The following is a 24,167-nucleotide window of genomic DNA, read 5'->3' as shown; positions in this document are numbered from 1 at the left end:
CTTTATGAAAATTATACATGGGCTCTAGTCCCCATTCCTTCAGATAAGAAACCCATCGGTTGCAAATGGGTATTTATGGTGAGACACAATCCAGATGGATCCGTGGCTTGGTTTAAAGCTCGCTTTGTTGCTAAAAGCTATACACAATGTTATGACATTGATTATGAAGAAACCTTCTCTCCATTGGCTAAATTAAATTCGATACGTTTTTTATTATCTTTGGCAGCTAACTCTTCCTGAGAGGTCTATCAACTTGATGTAAACAATGTTTTCTGAATGGGGATTTAAAGGAGGACATTTATATGCAGCAACCACCTGGGTATGTGGCTGATGGGGAGTACATATGTCAACTACAAAAATCTATTTATGGTCTCAAACAGTCACCTCGTGCATGGTTTAAAATTTTTAGCTAAGCACTCATATGGGTTAGATTTCATAGATGCTCTAGAGATCACTCTATCTTTCTTAAAGACACACCTAAGGGCAAGGTAATTATAGCCGTATATGTTGATGATATTATTATAACTGGAAGTGATCCCGAGGGCATCCAAAAGACAAAAGAAATGATATGTACTGATTTCAAGACAAAGGATCTTGCACTGCTGAAATATTTTTTGGTATTGAAGTACTACAATCCAGACATGGAATTATATTATTTCGAAGGAAGTATGTCCTTGACCTACTGGAGGAGACTGACATGCTGGGATGTAGACCAGCAGAAACTCCAATGGACTCAAATACTAAATTATGTATAGGTATTGGAGAAGAAGTAGATGTTGGAAAATATCAAAGATTGGTGGGAAGACTTTTTTATCCCTGCATAACGAGGCCAAATATTTCATATGCAGTAAGTGTGGTAAGTCAATATATGCACAAACCACAACTCAGATATTGGCAAGCACTAGAACGAATATTACAATATATAAAAGGAGCACTAGGAAGAGGGCTCCTCTATAAAAATCATGGACACTTCAACATCGAAGGATTCTCATATGCAGACTGGACCAGATCCCCAGTTGACAGAAAATCTACTTTGAGATATTGTATGATGGTTGGAGAAAACTTGGTTACATGGAGGAGCAAGAAACAAAATATAGTTGTAAGGTCTAGTGCAGAAGCAGAGTAAAGAGCCATGGCACACACAGTTAGTGAACTCCTATGGATCAGATCTATCCTAACTGAACTGGGTTTTTACAAAGAAGCTCCTATGAATCTATATTGTGATAATCAAGTTGAAATTCGCATCACTTCAAATCCAGTCTTCCATGAGAGAACAAAGCATATAGAAATAGATTTCCACTTCATATGAGAAAAATTTACTGCCGGTATCTTATCTCTCCAGCAGGTATCTTCACAGAACCAAGTTGCAGACATTCTTACCAAAGCAGTTACTCAAAACATTTTCTCCAACATTTTCAACAAGCTGGGTATCTACGATGTTTTATCACCCCCAACTTGAGGAGGAGTGTTACAATGTGGGACCCATTGTTATGGTCCCTAGTCATAGATCGAGTAACTTGGTGTGGGATTTGTGAATACATCATGGTAATAGAGCAGCTGCTCTAGGTAAGGGCAAATACAGAGGCTCCTTTCTTGGTTTGGTCTCGAGTAGGAGGAAAGCAACCTCCTTTGTAGGGCTAGGCTACTGCTCGGTAAGGGCAGAGGGCCCTTGCTACTGCTACTCGGATAGGAGGGGAAGGAGTCCCCTTCTTGGTCATGGAAAAGAGGGCTTAGACCCTTCTTTGCTGCTGCTCGTGTTAAGGTTGCAAGCCCCTAACTTGGACAGTCCTTGGACCTGAGGTTAGGGGTTCCTAACCTGGCTTCTTACTGGTTTTGATGCTGAAAAAAACTCTGATGTATGGCTGCTCGTGGTGTGGTGATGGAGAAGCCTCTATTTAGGCTCGAAAAGAGAGGGAGAAGCCCTCTCTAACTGCTGTGAATGGGGGGAACTCTAGAGCCCCTGATTGAACTCGGAAAAGGGACAACAATTCCCATCTCCTCTTCGGTATGGATCAATATAAACAAAAATCAAAATAGGGAAGAAGGAAATTCAGATTCAAGAGGAAACCTGGACCTAGAGCTCATCAAGGAGACCTCCAAACCCTAGAGCTCGTCAAGGAGAACTCCAAACCCTATTTAACTTAATTCAAGACTTCCTTTTTTCTCATTCCCTTGCTCTCAAAGTAGGTTTGACGTCCACTACCTTCCTCTATTATAAAAAGTGGTTCATGTACTCTGACTATATTAAGTTAATGATGTCAATGAAGTATTTCTCTTTTGCATAAATTCAACATTTCACGTGATTAAAGAAGAGTTATAAGTGGAGTTAAAGTAGTCTCTTAAATAGATAATGTAATCTTATCATGATAGACTTATCTTGGAGAGTTCTAGTTGGAATGTAATTAGGAGTCCTAAAATTACTTGTACATGGACTCTATCACCTCCTCAACTATAAATAGAGGTGATTGTAACTCGGAATTCATCAAGCAAGTTTATTTTTTTTCTTCTCTCTTGTGTGAAGTGCTCTCTCTACTCTCTTTTATTCTCCTTTTCTACTCTCTCTACCTGAGATCCCTTCTCTTTTTCATTTTTTCTTTCTTTCTCTCCTTGCGTGAGGTATTATTCATGGGGTCCTAAATTCAACAGAAGTGGTCCTTTGGAAAATCTAATAGGCGCCAATCTATTTGAAGAAATATTGTTGTTTTTTGAGATATCACATTCAATTAATATCTTCCTGATTTGTTTGATTTTCAATCAATCATATCTTGCCTAATTCATGAGGAACTAAATCTAGACAGGTTTATACGAAGCTGGAGTCAAATATATTTTTGGAATGATCTTGGAAAGAACTAATTCAAAATAGCCACCTCGCCTTACTTGATCTCAAGCTTATTGATTGATTTTTGCTATTCTCTATGAGGAAGACTAAAGAATTGATTATAAAAATTTTTGGCCAGCAAGTTTACTAGCCTAAGAAGGTTTCTTCTTTGCCTAAAGGCTTGATAAGCTCGTGTTCTCCTCCTGCCACTTACTTAGGCTACTTCAAATTTGAGTACATTATTACCCTTGAATTGCCTCTTATGGCTGAAGAATACATGGGTAGCTAGAATGATATTCTCAAGATTACTACCATACCCTAGCGAGGGATATCAAATTTCTTGAGCACTACATCGGTTCGACGGTTCCTTATAACAAGGGACCTACTTGATCACCTCACCAAAATTGGGCCACCCATTGATGAAGAAGATGTTGCTTATGCTAAGTAGTTAAAAAATGACACTTTGGTAATTAGTTGGTCATCAACAGCATGGAAGAACTTGTTTCGAACAATGTTGTTCATCTCAACACCGCCAATCAGATTTGGGAGACATGTGCTAAGTTGTACTCTAGCTCCGATAACTTACACAAGCCATATGATATTCTCCAAAAAATGTTCAACACTAAACAAGGAGAAAATATCCATGAATATTTGGATCATTTTAGAGGCTTTCTTCAAGAATGGAAGTTAGCTCAGCCTACCTCCACTAATGTCTCTATCCAAGACAAGCAGAAGGAAACCTTAGCCACTGCCATTTTCCTAGCAAATATTAAGCCATATCTCGAGGCTGCTAAAAGTCAACTCCTCAGCGCCTCTGCTATTCCCACCTTTGATGATGTATGTGCCACATTACTCCACATTCCAGACTCTTTTTCCCCTTCTCCTACTAAAGTGTCATCCGCTATGTACTCTGGGCAGAGGGAAACATCAACTGACCGCGATCGAGGTAGTGGAAGAAATTATAGAGGAGGACGAGGAAGAAGTGGAAGGAATGATTTCTTCATAATAGAAGGCAGGGTTGAGGGAAATATGGCCACACTATTGATTAGTGTTGGAAAATCCATGGCATGCTAGAATGGGTTAAAACTAATCAAGCTTCAATAAGTGGTACAATGGAGGACTGGTCTACCTCACCAATAGAAAAGAAAACCCTTACTAATGATGAGTATGACTTATTCCAGAAAATGAAAACACTGACGGTCTCTCCTCCGAGTTCCTCCTCAATTACTTCTGCCACCACCACTATAGGTTTTCTCTCGGCCATTTCCTCCTCTTCATCCTGGATAATTGACTCAGGGGCCTCCGAGCATCTTACAAGTAAAAAAAATATACTCCACTCAGTTTCTCCTTGTCTCTCAAATAAATTTGTTATCATCGCTGACGGCTTTTAAACTAAAGTTATCAGGAAGTGATCCACCTCTATTACACCATCACTTCCACTCACAGATATTCTTTTTGTTCCTACCTTTCCCTTGAATTTTTATCTGTTAGTCAGCTAACACAAAATCTCAATTGCTCAATTACCTTCTCACCCATTTCCTGTGTGTTTCAGGATCTCACAACGAAGCAGGTGATTGGTGGAGGCCGTGAACAAGGGGAGCTCTACGTTCTGAATGTGCCTCAAATAATTGTCATCTCAGCCAAGGACACTGAGACAAGTCTATGGCACAATCGGTTGGGGCATCCATTCGCAAAATCTCTTCATCTTCTTTTTCCTTCATTTAAGGATAGGCCAAGTTTAAATTGTGAAGTGTGTCAACTGAGAAAACACCAGAGGACGACATACTCACCTCGTCCAGAACTTAAAAGTGTTGCTCCTTTTTTGTTGATTCACACATATGTATGGGGACCCTTGAGCGTCTCAAACATTTCCTAAGTCAAGTACTTTATTACCTTTGTTTAAGTTTATACTCATACTACATGGCTATTTTTCTTTAAAGAGCGATCTGAAATACCATCCATTTTTATTCGTGCTATAGTTGTCACTCCATTTGGTCAGAAAATCAAAGTACTTAGGTCTGATAATGCCAAAGAATATGCTTCCAGAGATCTTAACTATTTTTGTCAAGAGAATGGTATTATCCATCAAACATCTTGTGCATACACCCCCTAATAGAATGATGTAGCAGAATGGAAGAACCATCACCTTCTTGAGGTAGCTCGCAACTTATTGTATACCATGAAAATATCATACTTTTATTAGACGCATGTCATCCTTACTGCATGCTTTCTTATAAATAGGCTACCCTCTTCCATTCTTGGTCATAAACCCCCATATTCCTTATTGTTTCCACATGGTGATTTTTTTTCGCTTCCCTTGAAAGTCTTAAGTTGTATATGTTTTGTTCATATTACCTCCCCACAACATAGAAAACTTGATCCAAAATCTATTAAGTGTATCTTCTTAGGATACTCTCGCATGCAAAAGGGTTATATTTTCTACAATCCCACTCTCCAAATGTTACTTGTGTCCAAGGATATAATTTTTTTTGAAGACTATTCATACTACTTTGACAATGCCCCTCCAGGTCTCTCTTCTGTACCAACCTCTCCTCAACCGGTTGTGGCCCGTACTATAGAAACTGTTCAACCCCTTGAAGCACTAGCTGACACCACACCGGCTGTATTTGCGGATCCCATCAAGATAAGTCCATCTTCGCCTGTTCCTTTTGGACTGCAATATGATACTTGACCCATCGCCTTAAAAAAAGAACCCAAAACTTGCACTAGGTCATCTACTTCTCACCCATATCCAATTTTGTGTCTCACCATCATTTATCCTCTTCATGTTATCAATTTCTTGCATCTATCTCCTCTATCTTTGTCCCACATTCCTATCAGGAGGCTCTAAAACATCCAGGGTGGAAGGCGACAATGGATGAAGAAATGCAGGCACTTTATGAGAATCAAACACGGGCTCTAGTTCCTCTTCCATCAGGAAAAAACTTGTCGGCTGTAAGTAGGGCTATACAGTTAAACACAATCCGGATGGGTTTGTTGCTCGCCTTATGGCCCGCCTTGTTGCCAAAGGCTATCCACAGTGTTATGGGATCGATTAGGAGGAAACATTCTCTTCGGTGGCCAAAATGAATTTGATCCGTATTTTATTATCTCTTGCTGCTAATTTTTCTTGGCCACTTTATTAGCTTGATCTGAAGAATGCTTTCCTCAATGAGGATATAAAGCACGAAATTTATATGCAACAACCACCTAGATTTGTGGTTGAGGGGGAGACTGTATGTCGATTGAAAAAATCCCTTTTTGGTAGGAAATAGTCTCTTCATGCATGGTTTGATAAATTTAGCCAAACACTGATACGTGTCAGATTTCATAGATGTTCCGTAGATCACTTCGTGTTTCTTAAAGGCACACCAAAAGGGAAAGTGATTTTGTCCGTATATGTTGATGATATTGTCTTAACTGGCAGTGATCTCGAGGGCATTCAAGAAACCAAGGAAAAGATATATGAAGAATTCAAGATAAAAGATCTTGGACTACTTAAATACTTTCTGGGTATTGAAGAACTACAATCCAAACATGGGATTATACTATCTCAAAGGAAATATGTCTTTGATCTACTGAAGGAGATAGGAATGATAGGGTGTAAGCCAACAGAAACTCCTATGGATTCAAATACAAAATTATCTGTAGGCACTAGAGAAGATGTGAATTGAAAAATATCAAAGATTTGTGGGGAAACTCATTTATCTCTGTGTAACAAGGCCAAATATATCATTTGCAGTAAGTGTGGTGAGTCAATACATGCACAAACCACAATTTACTCATTGGCAAACACTAGAAAGAATATTGCGATATTTGAAAGGAGCTCCAGGAAGAGTTCTTCTCTATAAGAACCATGGTCACTTCAACATAAAAAGGTTCTTAGATGTAGACTGGGCCGGATCCCCAAATGACAAAAATCTACTTCGGGATATTGTACAATGGATAGAGGGAAGTTAGTTACATGGAGAAGCAAGAAGCAGAATGTAGTGGCAAGGTCCAGTGCAAAAGCAAAATATAGGGCCATGACACACACACAATTAGTGAGCTTCTATTGATCAGATCCCTTCTCATTGAACTGGGATTCTATAAAGAAGCTCCTATGGATCTACATTGCGATAAAAGGTGGCGATACATATCAACTCAAATCCGGTCTTCCATGAGAGAACAAAGCACATTGAGGTAGACTACCATTTTATATGAGAGAAATTCCAAGCCGGCATATTATCTCTCAAACATATCTCCTCACAAGGGCAAGTTACAAATATTCTCACCAAACCAGTTACTCATAAGATCTTGTCCACCATCTGCAGCAAGCTGGGCATTTACGATGTTTTCTCACCCCCAGTTTGAGGGGGAGTTTTAAAAGGTGGGGCCAAACCTACCATGACCACACGAGCTGGCATGATGAATCACCACATGAGGTGGCATGATGAGTCATCACATGAGCTGGAATCCTCTTGACATGAGTTGGAAGATTTAACAATCTTCCTTGATTAATGTAATTGATTTATCTTCCAATGATTGATGTAATTTAGTTAATCAAGATTGATGTAATAAGGGATAATAGGGATCCTAATTGATTGAGGAGTTTCCATAAATATGTAATAGAAATAGTATAAATTGGGTCTTGGTTGATGGATCAATTAAGCTTTCCTCTTCTCAGCTCGCAGAAGAATCTCTCTCTAGCCTAAAGTCTCTCTTCTCTTCTCTCCTCTCTACGCGAGCTCTCTCTCCCTTCTCTTCTTCCTTTTTCATCTTGCTTGAGGTTTCAAGCATGGGGTCCTAAATTCAACACTTCAAAATAATAATGAGTTTGTTTCTATTGGTCTAAAGTCAGATCCAGACCTTGAGTTCTTGCAACATGTAAGAGCAATGTCTACATAGAAGAAATCCAATTCGACAAGGTGCTAACCTTGCCTTCCGCCATCATTACCAAGCCTATGGTATTGATGTGCAAGAGGTCTCCCTTTGAGATTGATTATGATCTATGTTACAAGGTAGGTTCCACCAAGCTTCCACAAGCTGGTGGGACCCACCATGAGGATGAGGGATGACTTGATGTTATGGTCCCATATCAACACGAAGATTCACCGGGGAGGACGAGGGTGATAACGAAGAAGAAGGGAATGAAAGGGGAGAAAATCATAGAGAAGAACGGAGAGGGATAACCCGACTCTGAGGGAGTCCGTAACCTATGGCTCTAAGGGAGATCGCAACCTAGGGTTCCGGGGGAACGCCGACCCTGAGCTCAAAGAGGAGACCTCAAATCCTATTTTAGATTAACTTTTGACTTCTTTCATTCATTACCATACAATGCATACAAATAGTTCACACCAACAAGAGTTTAAGAAAAAATTACAAAAATGCCCCAGAGGCATATTTAAACCCAAATAGCATAAAATAGAAAATAAACAAAAATAACTGCTTAACTGACTCAGCCATGGTGTCTCAGTCTGACTCAGCTCACTATTTGGTCCATAACACTTGATGAGTCATCATATGAGCTGGCATAAGTTGGAAGAGTTTAAGATCAAGTAGGACTACCACAAGCTGGCTGTCTTATCTCACAAGATGGAACATTATGTGGGACTAATACATGCTGGTTGGAAGATCAAGGACTCCTAAGAAGAGTCACGAGCTGGTTAGAAAGTCTAGTGGCACCCACAAGATAGCCACAATTTTGAATTTATCCTCTTGATAAGATAACACACAAGCTGGCCTCTTATCCTAAAGGTCACGTCCTCATAAGAAGGAGTTAGTATTTGAGTTATGTTAGACTTCTAGTTTACTTTCAGTTATCATATCATGATAGGCTTATCTATTAGAGTTTGAGATTGAATGTAATTAGGAGAATGAAGTGTAATTATACATGGACTCTACCACATCCTCTACTACAAATAGAGGACGTTGTACACAAATTATAATTAAGAAATGGAGTTTAAGTTTTTCTCTTTCACATGAAGAACACTTCTCTTGCTTAACCTCTCTTTTTTCTTTTTCCGTTTTCTCTCTTCTCTTCCTTACCCGAGAGCACTCTCTCTCCTCTTTCATTGTTCTCCCTCTTTCTTCTTGCTCTTGATTTCAGAAAAGGGATCCTTAATTCAATTTTGTATCAGAGCATTAAATTTAGGATCCCTACATAAAAAGGAATGGTCTAAAAAGGTATGATCAAAACCACTCATAGAAGGCTCCTTATGAAGGAAGATAAAAAAGTGTGAGATAAGTTCCTTCATTATTTTTATTATTTCATGTCACTGGTGCAAATTTAGATGATGATTTGAAAATTATTATGTGAATGCTTTTCTTTTTCATCTTATGGATATGAATGCCTCTCGGTTAAGAAGAAGCTATCAAAACAATTTTGTCGGTTTAGAATGTTTTTTTTTACTGAGACTAGTTCATGAGGAGCTTCTTGATTTTTTTTGCGTGTGTGGAACAAGAGTCCCTTGATATAGAAGATTGATATTGAGTCATCTTATGAGTGGTTATTCAGAAAAAAAACCAGAATAATGATCATTTAGCATCAATGCTAAATCTCTCCATTAATTGAGTTAGTTAAAGAACACTAGATTTTTTTTTATTAATTGGATTTTGTTTTAAATTGCCTATTATGATTGAAGACAACATGAGTAACAAAAATGATATACTCAGAAGTCTGACTATACCCTTGCGAGTGGTATCAAATTACATGAGCTGGTCCACATCGGTTCGCCGGTTTCTTATAACAAAAGACCTCCTTAGTCACCTGACCAACTGTTGATTTTCAAGACTCCATGGATTTAGCTCATGGAGAAAAAAATTATGGACTTGATGTCCTAACCCTTCCCTTGAAGCTCTATTTATATATTAATGAAATTACTATATTACAATAATACCCCTGAACTTAGGGTTTAGGGTTTAGGGTTTTAATCCTGTAACTTTAACCTACTTACATCAATGTCATCTCTATAAGATGGCCTTAATTCACCATCTTGCCATCATTGTATGGTTTGTGGGCCTTCTCCTTGATTTATGGACCTTGAGCTCATCTTCCACATCTCTTGGATGTGTGGGTCTTCCTTGGTCTTATGGGCTTGAGCCCATCTTCCAACACACCTGGATATGTGGGCCTTCCTTGGTTTGTGGGCTTGGGCCCTATCTTCCAACACTCCCCCTCAATTTGGGGGTGAGAGAACATCATAAACTCCCAGCTTGTTGCAAATTATGTATAAAATTTTTTGTATAAAATGGCAATTCTCCATATCTTCCAACACTCCCCCTCATGCTGGTGCTCTCGTTCATGAGGCCCAACTGGCATAAGATAAGTGAGAGTAGCATCATGTTAAGTTGTATGACATTGCTCCATAATCCAGGCAAATAATTCATGTTGGATATTCGGCACACTCCTATCTTCTGTAGGTAGTGTTACTCCTATTAATGTAGGTAGTGGGTCTATATGTAGTTCCGAAGGGTAAAAAAAAAACTCCTCCATCACCATGTCCCTCCACTGGACAATGTCTCTCAAATGGTAGGAGTAATAAATGACATTAATAGGGGAGGGCGAGGGGGGGGGGGGGAAGTAAAATGATATGTTGTGATATGTTGTAATAACCTCATCCATCATGGTGTCCCAATTCGGGCACCGACTCTCATGTATCCCGACCGCAATATTTTTGAGAGTTAAAATAAATGATGGTGTCCCAATCCGGGCATCGACTCTCATGGTGCCCCAACCGCAATATTTTTTAGAGTCAAATAAATTATGGTATGAGGAAAGATACTGAGGCCACCTCTTCTTCAATAGTAATGTCGCATCCAAAGAGACACCATAGTAGCAGCTTAAATGGGCTTGGGCCCATATAACACGAACCAAAATAATCCTCTTAAAATTGCCCCATGAAATAATCTAACCCAAATTTTTGTACCAAATAATAAGCTGACCAAGGAATAACCTGTTGATTCTTCAAAATAATAATCTAGCCATAAAAAAATACTGAGTCGCACCAAAATATATATAAACTTGGACACATATACCGAGGAAAAAAATAAGTGGGCCATGTCTGAGTTGACTCACTGAGTTGACCCAGACTAGGTTGACTCGGTCCGCGTTGGCTCAGTCGGAACAAAACCAAGATCCTCGGGTTGCTGGTTAGCTCGCTGGCATGACTCAGGCGAGTCCAGTCTAAGTTTTGGAAGGGGTTGAATGTTAGGTTCTTCCCGTGCCATGGATCGAGTCACCCTTCTTTCCTCTCTTCCCTCCATATTGAATCTTGACGTTGGAAGAGATTTCTTGTTTCTTGAACGTGGAATGATGGAAATAGGAATGGAATGATTGAGCTTTGAAGGAAGCTCGACCTAGGCCTCAGAGGGAGAATCCGACTTAGACCTCTGAGGGACAATCTGACCTGTTTAATTCTAATTTCTCAATACTTGCTTTCCTTCATCTTGACGTCCCCATAAATAGGGTTGAGGACGGAAATACAAATAAAACCCATGGGTCAATTTGTTCATGCCATATTACATCTAAACCAAACCAAACCAAATGGAATTACATTAAAAGTAAATTGACATAATTTATTTTCTATGCCTATGGATAACTCGTGATGCTATGGAGTCCATAACATCACCCCTCCTGGAGAAAGAGCTTGTCCTCAAGCTTGAAGTAGGGGTAGAGGGTTCGGAACGCAGGTAATGGCTCCCATGTTGTGTCACTGGGATCAATATTAGCCCATTGCACTAGGATCTCCCAATCACCCTGAATGCGGCGAGCTTGTAACACCTGTGCTGGAGTAGAAAGGACACATCCCTCATGTAGTGGGGGTAGAGGTGTGTGCAGCAAGGGAGAGTCACCTTGGAAGGTCTTCAGTTGGGAGACGTGAAACACCTTGTGAATCCTGGCCTCTGGCGGAAGCTGCAAGCGGTAGGCAACTGTACCAATGCGGTTCATTACCTGAAAGGGACCATAATACTTCAGAGAGAGCTTGTGGCATTTGGAGGCTGTCAGTGACAGTTGCCTGTAGTGTTGGAGACGCAGTCATACATAATCTCCTGGAGAAAAGAAGACTTCCTAGTGCTTCTTGTCATAATAAAACTTCATAGTATTCTGGGCCTTCTGGAGATGAGTGCGCACCTCAGTGAGCAAGGTGTCTCTTTCTGCTAATGCTTGGTCCAAAGTGGCGACCTTGGAGGCACTAGGTTCATATGATAAAAGGTTGGGCGGGGTCTCTACCATATACTTCCTTGAATGTGGTTGTTCCGAGTGAGTTGTGGTAGGAGGTGTTGTAACAGAATTCAGCCCAGGCGAGCCACTTAACCCACCATTTAGATGAGTCCCCCAAGAAACAACGAAGATACATCTCAATTGTCCAGTTGACGACCTCTGTCTGACCATCAATCTGCGGATGGTAGGCGGAAGAGAATGCTAATGTTGTGCCCTACAGCTTGAATAGTTCTTTCCAGAATGTACTAGTAAAGATGACATCTCTGTCACTGTTAATGGAAGTAGGCATCCCATGTAAGTGGACAATATTATCCATAAATAGCTGAGCTACGTGAGCTACAATGTAAGGATGCGCCAAAGGTATGAAATGGCGATACTTTGAGACACGATCAACCACTACAAAGATAACAGATTTGTCGGACGATGAGGGAAGACCATCTATGAAGTCCATGGAAATATCTGACCAGACTTGTGACTACAGCTGAACTGGTTGGAGCAACCCAGTCGGACTTAATGATTCAGCTTTATTCAGTTGAAAAATCTGACAAGCCGCGACATAATCAGCTATGCTGTGCTTCATACCCCTCCAATAAAATTCCCGACTTATCCAGAAATATGTTTTTTGTCGGCCCTCATGTGTACCGTAATGGAAGGAGGCTAAAATGTTGTGAATCAGTGGTGACGTGTGGTGTAGAAAGATCCAGTTTTTGAAGAGGACCAGACTATCCTGAACCATCAAATGTTTTGCCGATCCCCCCTGCTGGAGCTTCTGATATAAAGCAATAATTTCTGGGTACTGTTGTGTCTCTTTTCAGATAGAATCCAACAAGAGAGCTCGGACTGACTGATGGCATGTAATTGAGGCTTTGGAATGTCCCGGCCAGATAAAGCATTAGCCCCCACATTCAAACTCCCAGGTTTATACTCCATTGTAAAGTCAAACCCCATGAGTTTACTTAACCAATGCTGCTGCAGTGAGGTAGTGTGGCGTTGCTCAAGCAAATACTTGAGGCTGCAATGATCGGTGCCAATTAGAAATGGGCACCCCCAGAGATAAGGCCGCCAATGCTGTATTGCTTTAGCTAAATCGATCAGTTCCCTCTCATAAGCTGCTAACTTATGGTGGTGCAGGCCAAGTTGGCGGCTAAAATAAGCAATCGGGGGTCCTGTTGGTGTAACACTACACCAATACTGCCCCCCGAAGCATCACATTCCACCACAAATGACTCATCAAAATCCGGTAGTTGCAAAACTGGTGCGGAGGATAAGGCATCTTTCAACTGCTGAAAGGAATGAGCCGCTGTCTTGGACCAGGTAAAGACATTTTTCTTGAGTAGGTTGTTGAATGGTGCTACAATCTGGCCATAACTGCGAATAAAGTTCCTGTAATACCCAGCGAGGCCCAAAAATCCCCTTAATGCTGTAATGGAGGTGGGAGGAGGCCAATCTATGACGGCCTGTATCTTACTCTAGTCTACCTTCACCCCAACTGCTGAAATAACGTGGCCCAAATATGCCACTTCGGAGGTCACCATAGAACATTTGGACTGATTTAAAACCAAATGATGTGAGCGGATAAGAGTAAATACCTGGTGAAGGTGCTGAAGATGCTCTTCCCAAATGTTGCTATAGACCAAAATATCATAAAAAAATACCAAAATGTATTTCCTCAAGAGAGAGGAAAATACCTCATTCATGAGTGCCTGAAATGTGGACGGCGCATTTGAGAGACCAAATGGCAATACGAGGAACTCGAAATGCTCGTGGTACGTGCGGAACGCAATTTTCTCCACATCTGATGGATGAAATTGGATTTGATGATAGCCAGACTTCAAATCGAGCTTGGTAAAAATAGTAGCACCATGTAACTCATCTAGCAATTCATCCACCACTGGTATGGGAAATTTGTCTTTAATGGTGTGTGCATTGAGTTGCCTGTAATCCACACAAACCTCCACGACTTATCATGCTTGTGGACCAGTAATACGGGGAGGAAAAAAGAGACCTGCTTGGCTGAATAATACCCTAGACGAGAATGTTTTGGCACTGCCTTTCAATCTCATCCTTCTGTAAGTGGGGGTAATGATAAGGACGCACCACTACAGGTTCAGTGCCCATTTTCAAACGGATGCGGTGATCACAGTGCATAATTGGCGATAGAGCAGTAGGTTCCTGAAAGATATCCTCAAAGTTTGTAAGTAATTGAGATAACTTACAGTTGTCCGTGCTATGGACTTGAACAGCTTGAAGGGCGCAGGGCACTGGTGCTTGTGTGCCATGCAATGTAATCTGACAGTGGTCCTCTGTGAAGGTTCAGAGCCTGAAAATCCCATAAAATAGGCCCCAACAGTTGTACCCATTTAATTACCAATACCAAATCAAATCCGGACAGTGGAATCACTAGGAAATCTATAATAAATGTGTGTCCCTCAATATCAAAGTGGGTGACTAGAAATATGCCCACACTGGTAATTTTAGCCCCATTGGCTACTGATACAGAAAGGCCTATCTATTGTTGGACGACTAACGCAAGTTGTTCGGCAGCTAGCTGACTGATGAAATTATGTGTACTGCCAGAGTCAACTAAAACAAGTAAGTGTAGATGATATAACTATGCTTTAACCTGTATGGTATTAGAACTGCACAGACTAGTCATGGCATGAAGTGAAATCTCTGGACCCTCTTGGTCTGTCTCCACAATCTCCTCCTCTGGTAGTATGTCTTCACAATCCTCCCACAAACATATACTGAATAATCTTTTGTATAGGTGACCTTGTACATACTGTTCATCACAGTTAAAACAAAGGCCCTTGGCCTTTCTCTGATCCATTTCTTGTTGGTAGTGATGGTGGTCGGCCGGTGGAGAGTAGGCTACCGGCGGTTGTGCTTGTATCCCACTGTCATCCTATCGCCGGAGGAGGGTTTGGATGGCGGCATCCATGGATTTTATGGCCTCACGTAGGCCAGATGTGGTCTGATGCACTTCTTCCAGAGATTGAGGTTGAAGGTCTGTCCTCTGGCGATTATCTTAAACTAATTGCCTCAAATCCTCAGGGGAAGAGGAATCCCCAAGGTTGGACCTATATGATACCAAAATGTTAGGTTCTTCCCGAGCCATGGATCGAGTCACCCTTCTTTCCTCTCTTCCCTCCATATTGAATCTTGATGCTGGAACAGGTTTCTTGTTTCTTGAACGTGGAATGATGGAAATTGGAATTGAATGGTTGAGCTTTGAAGGAAGCTCAACCTGGACCTCAAAGGGAGAATCCGACCTAGACCTCTGAGGGAGAATCTGACCTATTTAATTCTAATTTCTCAATACTTGCTTTCCTTCATCTTGACGTCCCTATAAATAGGGTTGAGGACGGAAATACAAATAAGACCCATGGGTCAATTGGTTCATGTCATATTACATCTAAACCAAACCAAATGGAATTACATTAAAAGTAAATCGACATAATTTATTTCCTTTGACTATGGATAACTTGTGATGCTATGGAGTCCATAACACTGAACCGGCCTGGCACTGATTAAATTAGATCTTCTTAACTTAAATCGAGAAACATGTCATCTTCTTCCCTGCTTCCGAATAGAATTGAAATAGCAAGACAGCTGAGAAGCATGGGATAACAATAAACCGAGTTTTTGAAAAAGTAGCAGCAATCAAAATTCCAAAAATCTAGCGGCAGTAAATTAGCAGCAATGGCATGATGACAACAAGATCAACAGAGGAGTCGTCCTCTCGAAGCAGCAACCCATCTGGCGTAGGAAAGGATCTTTCTTTGGAAATTACAGAAATAGTAGAGGACCAGTGAGGTGATTCTGAAATTAGTAGAGTCATCATCCAGAAATGGCAACAAAGCTTGATGCAACAAAGCTTGATGGAGAATCGATAGCAGTAACTTCCGATAGCAGCAACAGGATTTTCTCGTAGTCTCGGAAGTAGAGTTGTCTTCTCCGGCGATGCTGGCTTCTAAACAGTTATTCTCTTTGAAAAAATAGCAACTCTCTGTAAGTTGCAATGGAGCTCCGAGTATGCCGTTGTATTCTGGCAGACTTCCACCAGAAAAAAAAATTCATGCCAGTGAAGGAGACGAGCCAGCAGCTTCATTCCAAAAATATGAGATATGCCTACAGTGTAGAAACGCATTCCAGAAGCGAAATCGGGCAAATTGCAGATATCTTGACGCAGACAAATCTCACAGAATTCGTTGGAAGCTTCGAAGCCATCTCAACGGTCCTAAAAAAACCTCCGCACCTCTATGAATCAGTATGGTTGTTTAGTTGGCTGCAACAGACGCAGGGAAGACTGAATAGTAGGATGGCAGAGGAAACTGGGCTTAACAAATCAAACTATACTTCAAATGACGATGAGAAAAAAATTTATCATGAACCAGCTATTGAAAAAAATTCATGCTAAGAATATGAAGAAAGAAAAAAAGGAGAGGGTGTCGAGGCACAAGCCCAATATCAATAACTGGGAATATTAAAAACCAATAGCTACAAGTCTTGAAAATCACTGTTTTGATACCATGTTGATTTTCAGGACTCCATGGATTTTGCTCATGGAGAAAAAGAGAAAAAGACTCATTGAGAGAAAACGAGAAGAATAAGAGGTTATGGACTTGATGTCCTAACCCTTCCCCTGAAGCTTTATTTATGGATTAATGAAACTACTGTATTACAATAATACCCCTGAACTTGGGTTTTAGGGTTTTAATCCTAGAACTTTAACCTAATTACATCAATACCATTTCTATGAGATGACTCTTTATTTACCAGCCTGCCATCATTGTATGGGCTTGTGGGCCTTCTCCTTGATCTATGGACCTTGAGCCCATCTTTCACATCTCTTGTATGTGTGAGTCTTCCTTGGTCTTATGGGCTTGGGCCCATCTTCCAACACACTTGGATATGTGGGCCTTCCTTGGTCGTATGGGCTTGGGCCCTATCTTCCAACACCAACCATGGACCACCTATTGATGTAGAGGATATTTTTTATAACAAGTGGTTGAGGAATGATACTTTGGTTAGTTGACTTATAAACAACATGGAAGAACATGTCTCCAACAATGTTATTCATCTTGATACTGCTAAACAAATTTGGGAGACATGTGCTAAGCTGTATTCTAACTCCGACAACTTACACAGGCCATATGATATTCTCCAAAGAATGTTTAACACTATACAAGAAGAAAATATCCATGAATATTTGGCTAGTTTTAGAGGCCTTCTTCAAGAATGGAAAATAGCTCTACCTACCTCCATGGATGTCTCTATCCAAGACAAACAAAAAGAAGTTAGTAATGGACAGATTGGAAAGAATGCACTAAGTGTGGGAAAACATCTAGCTTCTAACAGGTAGTCTGGATTTTACTCGAATAGACAATAACTTGAGTAGCGGAACAGGATTTCTGTACAAGGTACCCAGTTTTTTTTTTTTTTTATTAAGTTTCATTTAGATAGTTCCCGGCTAGTTGTTTAGAGCTCAAAAAGCAAAAACTGGAGAGATGAGAGTATTACAAAGAACAGGGCTTTCAAAATCTTTAACGCTCTAAGGCCACACAGCCTCTCAAACACTTATTTCCTATGGACCAAGTTCATCATGCATACCTGACCAATTTCAAATTAGAAACTTCAGTAAAATTGAGGCTGTTATTTTCAGGTGGCGTCTCTAGTATTTACAACGGGAAGAGAGGTGAAGATACTTTGGGAGGCCTAAAGGGGTAATCACTTGGAAACGCGATGTCAAGAAAGAACACACCACCTTCATAAGGCGTACCTAGCACATACAAACAAACACACAACATAAACAAAGTAACAAAGAAGAAAATGAGGTAATGACACAGTACAGTTCCTCACTATTAAGAAAGTAACGCACTTTTGCTGCTGAAAAGTGTGTGTGTGTGTGAGAGAGAGAAAACCTAGAGGCCCAATGATAGTAGAGATCCATTGGTAAACATTGTCGCCTTTAGACCCGGCGGAACAGTCCGCGGGAGGGGAACTGTTGAATTCTATCATCTCCTTCTGAATCCGCTTTCCCGAATCTCAGACACCAAAGTCGCGGACGACCACGAACGGACGCTTCCACCCGAGTTCGAGCAGTTTACAGTCGACATTGCTCCTATCTCTGCTTCCAGTGATGCCTACTCCGGCGCCCAGCACTTCTTGTGCAGGCAGCACTCTTTGCCCCTTCCAGACAGCCCGAATTGTGTGTAATTTTTTTTCCCAGTATTTATATAAGAACGGAAAGGAGGCACTCGTGCCAAGGAGCATTACCAGAAAAAAAATGCAAATAACCAAGAGCTCCAAACAGTCATGAACACGTAATAGATTAACAGTCATGAACACGTAATAGATTAACAGCCATAGAACATAAAATTATGGGAAAACAAGCTCATGGAACACGTAATAGATTAACAGCCATAGAACATAAAATTATGGGAAAACAAGCTCATGGTTTGATCTTGACTGTTTGGAGGAAAGCCCTGATTTTTAACCTAAGGAGGAATTTTTTTTTAGTTCTTGATTATCACATCTAGACTTGAAGCCAATAACAAATACTAGAAGCCCAATATTATTAGGGAGGCATGGGTTCTATTTAGATAGGAACGGGGACGAAGAATGTAACTCGTAAAACCCATCAAGGAATAAGAATGAGTTTTCAAGAAATCAAAGTATAAGCCTACTCTTACACGTTATCATTGAGCCAAAGGTCAAGTCATATCTGCTTTTTTTCTTTCACATGGGTTTTTGATTTCTGTGGATGTGAACCAGTGGATCTGGTGGCATGGGTTGAACCTCACATTCATCATCCATGGTAAACGTATTTTCACTAGCGCAATTCTATCTACAAAATTTATGTTATATCCCAGCCCAACCCTTTTGATCCATCTCGAACATGGTCTAACCCAAATTGCTCAACTGACACTTAATATGTGAAGAAAAAGCCAAACGACCACGATTTTGTCTAAATATGAAGAAAATTTGTTGCACCTCCTAGTCCGCCCTCTCCAATTGATAGCAACTACTTTCAGTTTTCTTTCACTTTTTTCAGTTAAAATTTAGTTTTGCTAATTCCCTAATAGTGCTATTATAGGAAAGTAATGTTGGGTTTGTAAGGGTCTTTCCACCATTTTGTCTAAATATGAAGAAAATTTGTTGCACCTCCTAGTCTACCCTCTCCAATTGATAGCAACTACTTTCAGTTCTCTCTTTTTTAGTTAAAATTTAGTTTTTCTAATTCCCTAATAGTGCTATTATAGGAAAGTAATGTTGGGTTTGTAAGGGTCTTTCTAGGGTTTAATACCCACAAAGACAGGTTCCTACAACAAACTTAACCAAACGCAAATCTGGGAAACCAACTCCTACATTTTAGAACTGACTTCTGTGAGGAAGTATATAAATGAAGAGCGCACAAAGGTAAGTTCAGCCAAGGGAAGAAATAGAAGAAAGAAAAAAAAATAAGGGGGAAGAAACTCTATAGGAAAATGGTGAAATCTTTTGCTTCTGTGTTGCCACTCATCTGCTTTGTTCTATGCAGCATCAACTTCTCTGCAACGGATGCCCACGGCCTTTCCTACATAGAGAAGGTCTGCAAAAGAGCTGCTAAATACAATAACCTCATCAACTACGACTTTTGCCTCAACTCTCTCCAAGCCATCCCAGAAAGCTACAAGGTTGAGATTCCGGGGCTGTTGGAGATCACCACCCATTTGGCCCTGCAAAATCTAACCGACACCAGCAACGTAATCAGAAGGTTGAATGGCATAACATGTGATGACTTACTCAAGGGGCAATTGTTGGTTTGTGAAACCCAGTACAACATGGCTGCCATTTCACTCGGATTCTTCGCTAAAGAATGTGAAATCAAGACATATCTTGGCGCAGAAAAGTTGGCGAGTATCATTGAATGCAGTTTGAAGTGTGAGGAGGCTTTACGAGGAGCAACGGCCGCTGGAGTGGACGCTAGTGGACTTCTGACAAATGAAAACAACAACGTCAAGCAACTGGTGTCCATAATGAAGGCTTTAGCCCACTTTGTCACCAAGAACAAGCACGGATAGCCCTTCCACTTCCTTTTCTTCCTTGTGGCCATTATTATCGTACTAAAAATAAAATTTACAACCCATTTGGGTGGTGTTATCTTTCTGTCTTCTTTAAAATGTTAACAGGCTGTGTTCACTTGAATATATACGAAGGAAACTTGGACCAACAGGACAGTAGTAGAGTGATGTAGATGAGAAACCAAGCTTCTCATGTTTTACAACTACAACGCTCCAAAAAGGCATACATGTTTCACAGTCTAATTATTACTCCAAAACTTAAGCAACTAAACTTTTCTAAAACAAAAAAAAATGATCTTGTAGCAAGACTCCATCTCCTAATCACCCAAAATCTCTAGGAAACCCATAATTAGGTAATTTCTTGGTTTTATTAGATTTCTAATACCTTTCCTTAACCTAAGCTTACCATAAAATAAATTTTGCCTAAGCTAAGAAATTTATATAGTTCATAGTTTCTAATACCCTCCCTTTAGCTAATTCTCCTATTTAGATTGAGATGTCAATTTCCTAATTAAACTGACATATAATTAATCTAGCTTTTCTAAAGTTTTGGTAAGTTTGCTTAGTTTTTAACTCTACTAACCTCTCTTAAACTAAGTTTGTCATACAAAATTTTATATCTTACTTGAAGTTACCCTTTTTTAACATGTTAATTGGATGTTTCTCCTTTTTGGCTCAAACATCGGAACTTGTATTGGTCCTACAACTTGCACTTGTAGCACTGGACATAGGACTTGTCCTTCTTCCTTTTGTGTGCCTACTTGGCTATTGGACTATCCACCCTTCTTTTGTGAGATTGGTGATTGGTTTTGTTACTTTACAATGTCAATTGATTGTACAACTTCAGCTCCATTGTCGACTGTCTTCTTCAACTGTTTCTGCTCATGTACTTGCAAAGTACTCATCAACTTGTCAATTACGAGCAGAGATAGATCATTTGACTCTGAGATGACAATCCCAATAGATTAATATTTGGCGATGAGTAATCGTGGTTTTTTTTTATGATATTTTGGTCTAAATTATCTCTCTATTGGCCTTCAATTGTTTGACACTGGCAAAGAGGCGATTGAAGTAAAAAATGAATTTATTCTCTTGCTACAAGAGTTCAAACTACCTACAACATGCTTGATGAAGTAGAGAATTTTGTTATCCTTCTTTGCCTCCTTCGTTGTGCTATTGAGTCCACAACAATTCTCCCATATAATCTTTTGCTAATCTTAAGGTAGAGAGGATATGTCTTGTACGTTTGAAAAAAAAACATTTTTTTGTAGCAAAAGACACTATGAAGAAGGCCTTTTAATCGTTCTAAGGAAGAAACTAGAAGTCTAGATGAAAAACTTGGTCAAACTGAGTTTGAAACAAGCAATCTGGATGTCTCAACTAAAGGTCAAGTCAACTCAAACCGTTGAAAAATTTTGCAACAGAGGAGGTACTCGACTAGACCATGAGTTAGCTTGAGGGTCTTGTTCTATCTTGTGCTAGTTACAAAAATTTAAGTTTTGCTGCTAAAAACCTATAAATCCTTTTTAAATCCAGAACAACATTAAAAGAGAGTTTTGATTTTGAAACTAAGCAAAAGGTGGTCCCTGATCGTCTCGCTCTAATACCAAATATTAGAAATTAAAAAATAAAATCCAAGAGCGATTGGAAAGAATGCACTAAGTGTCGGAAAACTGTCCACACTATAGATACATGCTATTCAGACAAGGAATGCACCTTTTGTAGAAGATACGTTATAAGAATGCGCATCAAGCCTTATTAAGTGCTACAAAGGAGGAACAACCTACCAAGTATGAGTTATTCCAGAAAATGAAAACACTACTAGGTTCTGGTTCATCCTCCACTGCTGTTGCCACCACTGCTTCAGGTATGCTATCTACCTTCTTTTCATCCGGGATAATTGACTCAGGGGCCTCTGACCATCTCACAGGTAACAAAAATTTACTACACTTAGTGTCTCCTTGTCTTTCAAAAAAAAATGTTACCATAGCTGATGGTTCTCAAACTAAAGTTTCAGGGAAATGATCCACTTCCGTTACACCATCACTTTAGCTCATAGATATTCTGTTTGTTCCTACTTTTCCCTTGAACTTTTTATCTATTAGTAAGCTCAAAAAAAATTTTAATTACTCTCTAACCTTCTCACCTACTTCTTGTGTTTTTCAGGATCTTGAAACGAAGTAGGTGATTGGTGGATGCCATTAACAAGGGGGCTCTACTACCTAGATGTGGCTAAAATAAATACTGCTTCAACTAGTGAAACCAAGACAAGTCTATGGCACAGCCGGTTGGGACATCCATCCGCACAATCTCTTCATCATCTTTTTCCTACTCTTCAAGCAAGGTCAGAATTAAATTGTGAAGTCTATCAACTGAGCAAACACCAGAGAACTACATACTCACCCAGTCCAGAGCTTAAAAGTGTTACCCCTTTTTCATTGATTCATATAGTCATATGGGGACCCTTGAGTGTCTCAAATATTTTGAAAGTCAAGTATTTTATTAAATTTATTGATGACTTTACTCGTACCACTTGGGTATTTCTTTTTAAAGAACGTTCTGAAATACCATCCATATTTAGTCTTTTCATGCTATGGTACTCACTCCGATTTGATAATGTCAAAGAATATACTTCCAGAGATCTTGACTCCTTTTGTCAATAAAATGGCATTATCCATCAGACTTCATGTGCCTACACCCCTCAACAAAATGGTGTAGCAGAATGGAAGAACTTGCATATTCTTGAGGTAGCCCATAGTCTATTATATGTCATGAAAGTTCCATATTTTTATTGACCTCATGTCATTCTCACTGCATGTTTTCCTATAAATAGGCTACCTTCTTCCATTCTAGGTAATAAATCCCCATACTCAAAATTATTGCCAAATGATGACCCTTTTGTACTTCCCTTGAAAGTCTTCGGGTATCAATGTTTTGTTCATGTTACTTCCCCACAACACAGTAAAATCGCTCCAAAAGCTATCAAATGTATTTTTTGGGATATTCTCACACACAAAAGAGCTATGTTTGTTATAATCCCACTCTCCAATGTTTACTTGTGTCCAGAGATGCCACTTGTTTTGAAGACTCTTCATATTATTCTGATGGTGCCCCTTTAGGTCTATCTTCAGTACCGGGTTCTCCTTGATCGGTTGTGCCCCTTGATATAAAAACGGCTCTACCCCTAGACACACAGCCTGGCACCACACCTATTGAGTTCACGGATCCCACCGAGATAAGTCCCTCTTCCCCAGTTATTTTTGGCCCACAGTATGATACTTATCCACATGCCTTAAGAAAAAAACCCATCCCAAGTTATTTTTGGCCCACAATAAGATACTTATCCACATGCCTTAAGAAAAAAAACCCAGAACTTCCACTAGGCCTTCCACCTCTCATCCCATTTCAAATTTTGTATCTCACCATCCTTTATCACCTCTACGTTGTCAATTTATTTTATCTATTTCTTCCATATCAGTCCCACAATCCTCCTATCAGGAGGCTCTCAAACATCAAGGGAGGAAGGCAGTAATGGATGGAAAAATCACTCCTAGCCACTAAGACTTTTCTCTGAAGTGTCCACCTCCACAGACACTATATGAAAATCAGACATGGGCTCTCATTCGTATGCCATCAGAAAAAAAACCTATCGGTTGCAAGTTGGTTTTTACGGTGAAACATAATTCGGATGGGTCTTGTTGATTTTTAGGACTCCATGAATTTAGCTCATGGAAAAAAAGGGAAAGAAACCCATTGGGAGAAAACTGGAGGAAGAAGGGTTATGGAATTGATTATTCCTAACCCTCCCCTGTAGCTCTATTTATAGATTTATGAAATTACAATATTACAATAATACCCCTGAACTTAGGGTTTGGATTTTAACCCTGAAACTTTAACATAATTACATCAATGCCATCTCTATGAGATGACCCTTTATTTACCATCCTTCCATCACTGTATGTGGGCCTATGGGCCTTCTCCTTGATTTGTGGGCCTTAAGCCCGTCTTCTATTTTTCTTGATCCATGGGTCTTCCTTGGCTTTATGGGCTTGGGCCCATCTTCTAATAAATTTTGATATGT

The 24,167-nt window shown here is 39.9% G+C and overlaps 1 protein-coding gene across 1 annotated transcript; it reads left to right on the top strand.

The window, feature by feature from the left end:
• The first annotated feature begins 19,510 nt into the window (after positions 1-19,510).
• On the top strand, positions 19,511-20,086 carry LOC137965237 (putative invertase inhibitor). Its single transcript, XM_068811591.1, has one exon. It carries the CDS (start codon positions 19,511-19,513, stop codon positions 20,084-20,086), a length of 576 nt encoding a protein of 191 aa, XP_068667692.1.
• The last annotated feature ends 4,081 nt before the right edge of the window (positions 20,087-24,167 follow it).

This window comes from Aristolochia californica, unplaced genomic scaffold (genome assembly GCF_029961685.1).
Source record: "Aristolochia californica isolate CCGP_79_NKW_82.1479 unplaced genomic scaffold, dmAriCali1.0.hap1 SCAF_5, whole genome shotgun sequence".
Lineage (NCBI taxonomy): Eukaryota > Viridiplantae > Streptophyta > Magnoliopsida > Piperales > Aristolochiaceae > Aristolochia > Aristolochia californica.
This window is presented reverse-complemented; position numbering and strand designations above follow the sequence as displayed.

What these genes read in the sequence shown, in the direction of transcription:
- LOC137965237 (XM_068811591.1), top strand. Translation starts at nt 19,511, where the DNA reads ATGGTGAAATCTTTTGCTTCTGTGTTGCCACTCATCTGCTTTGTTCTA.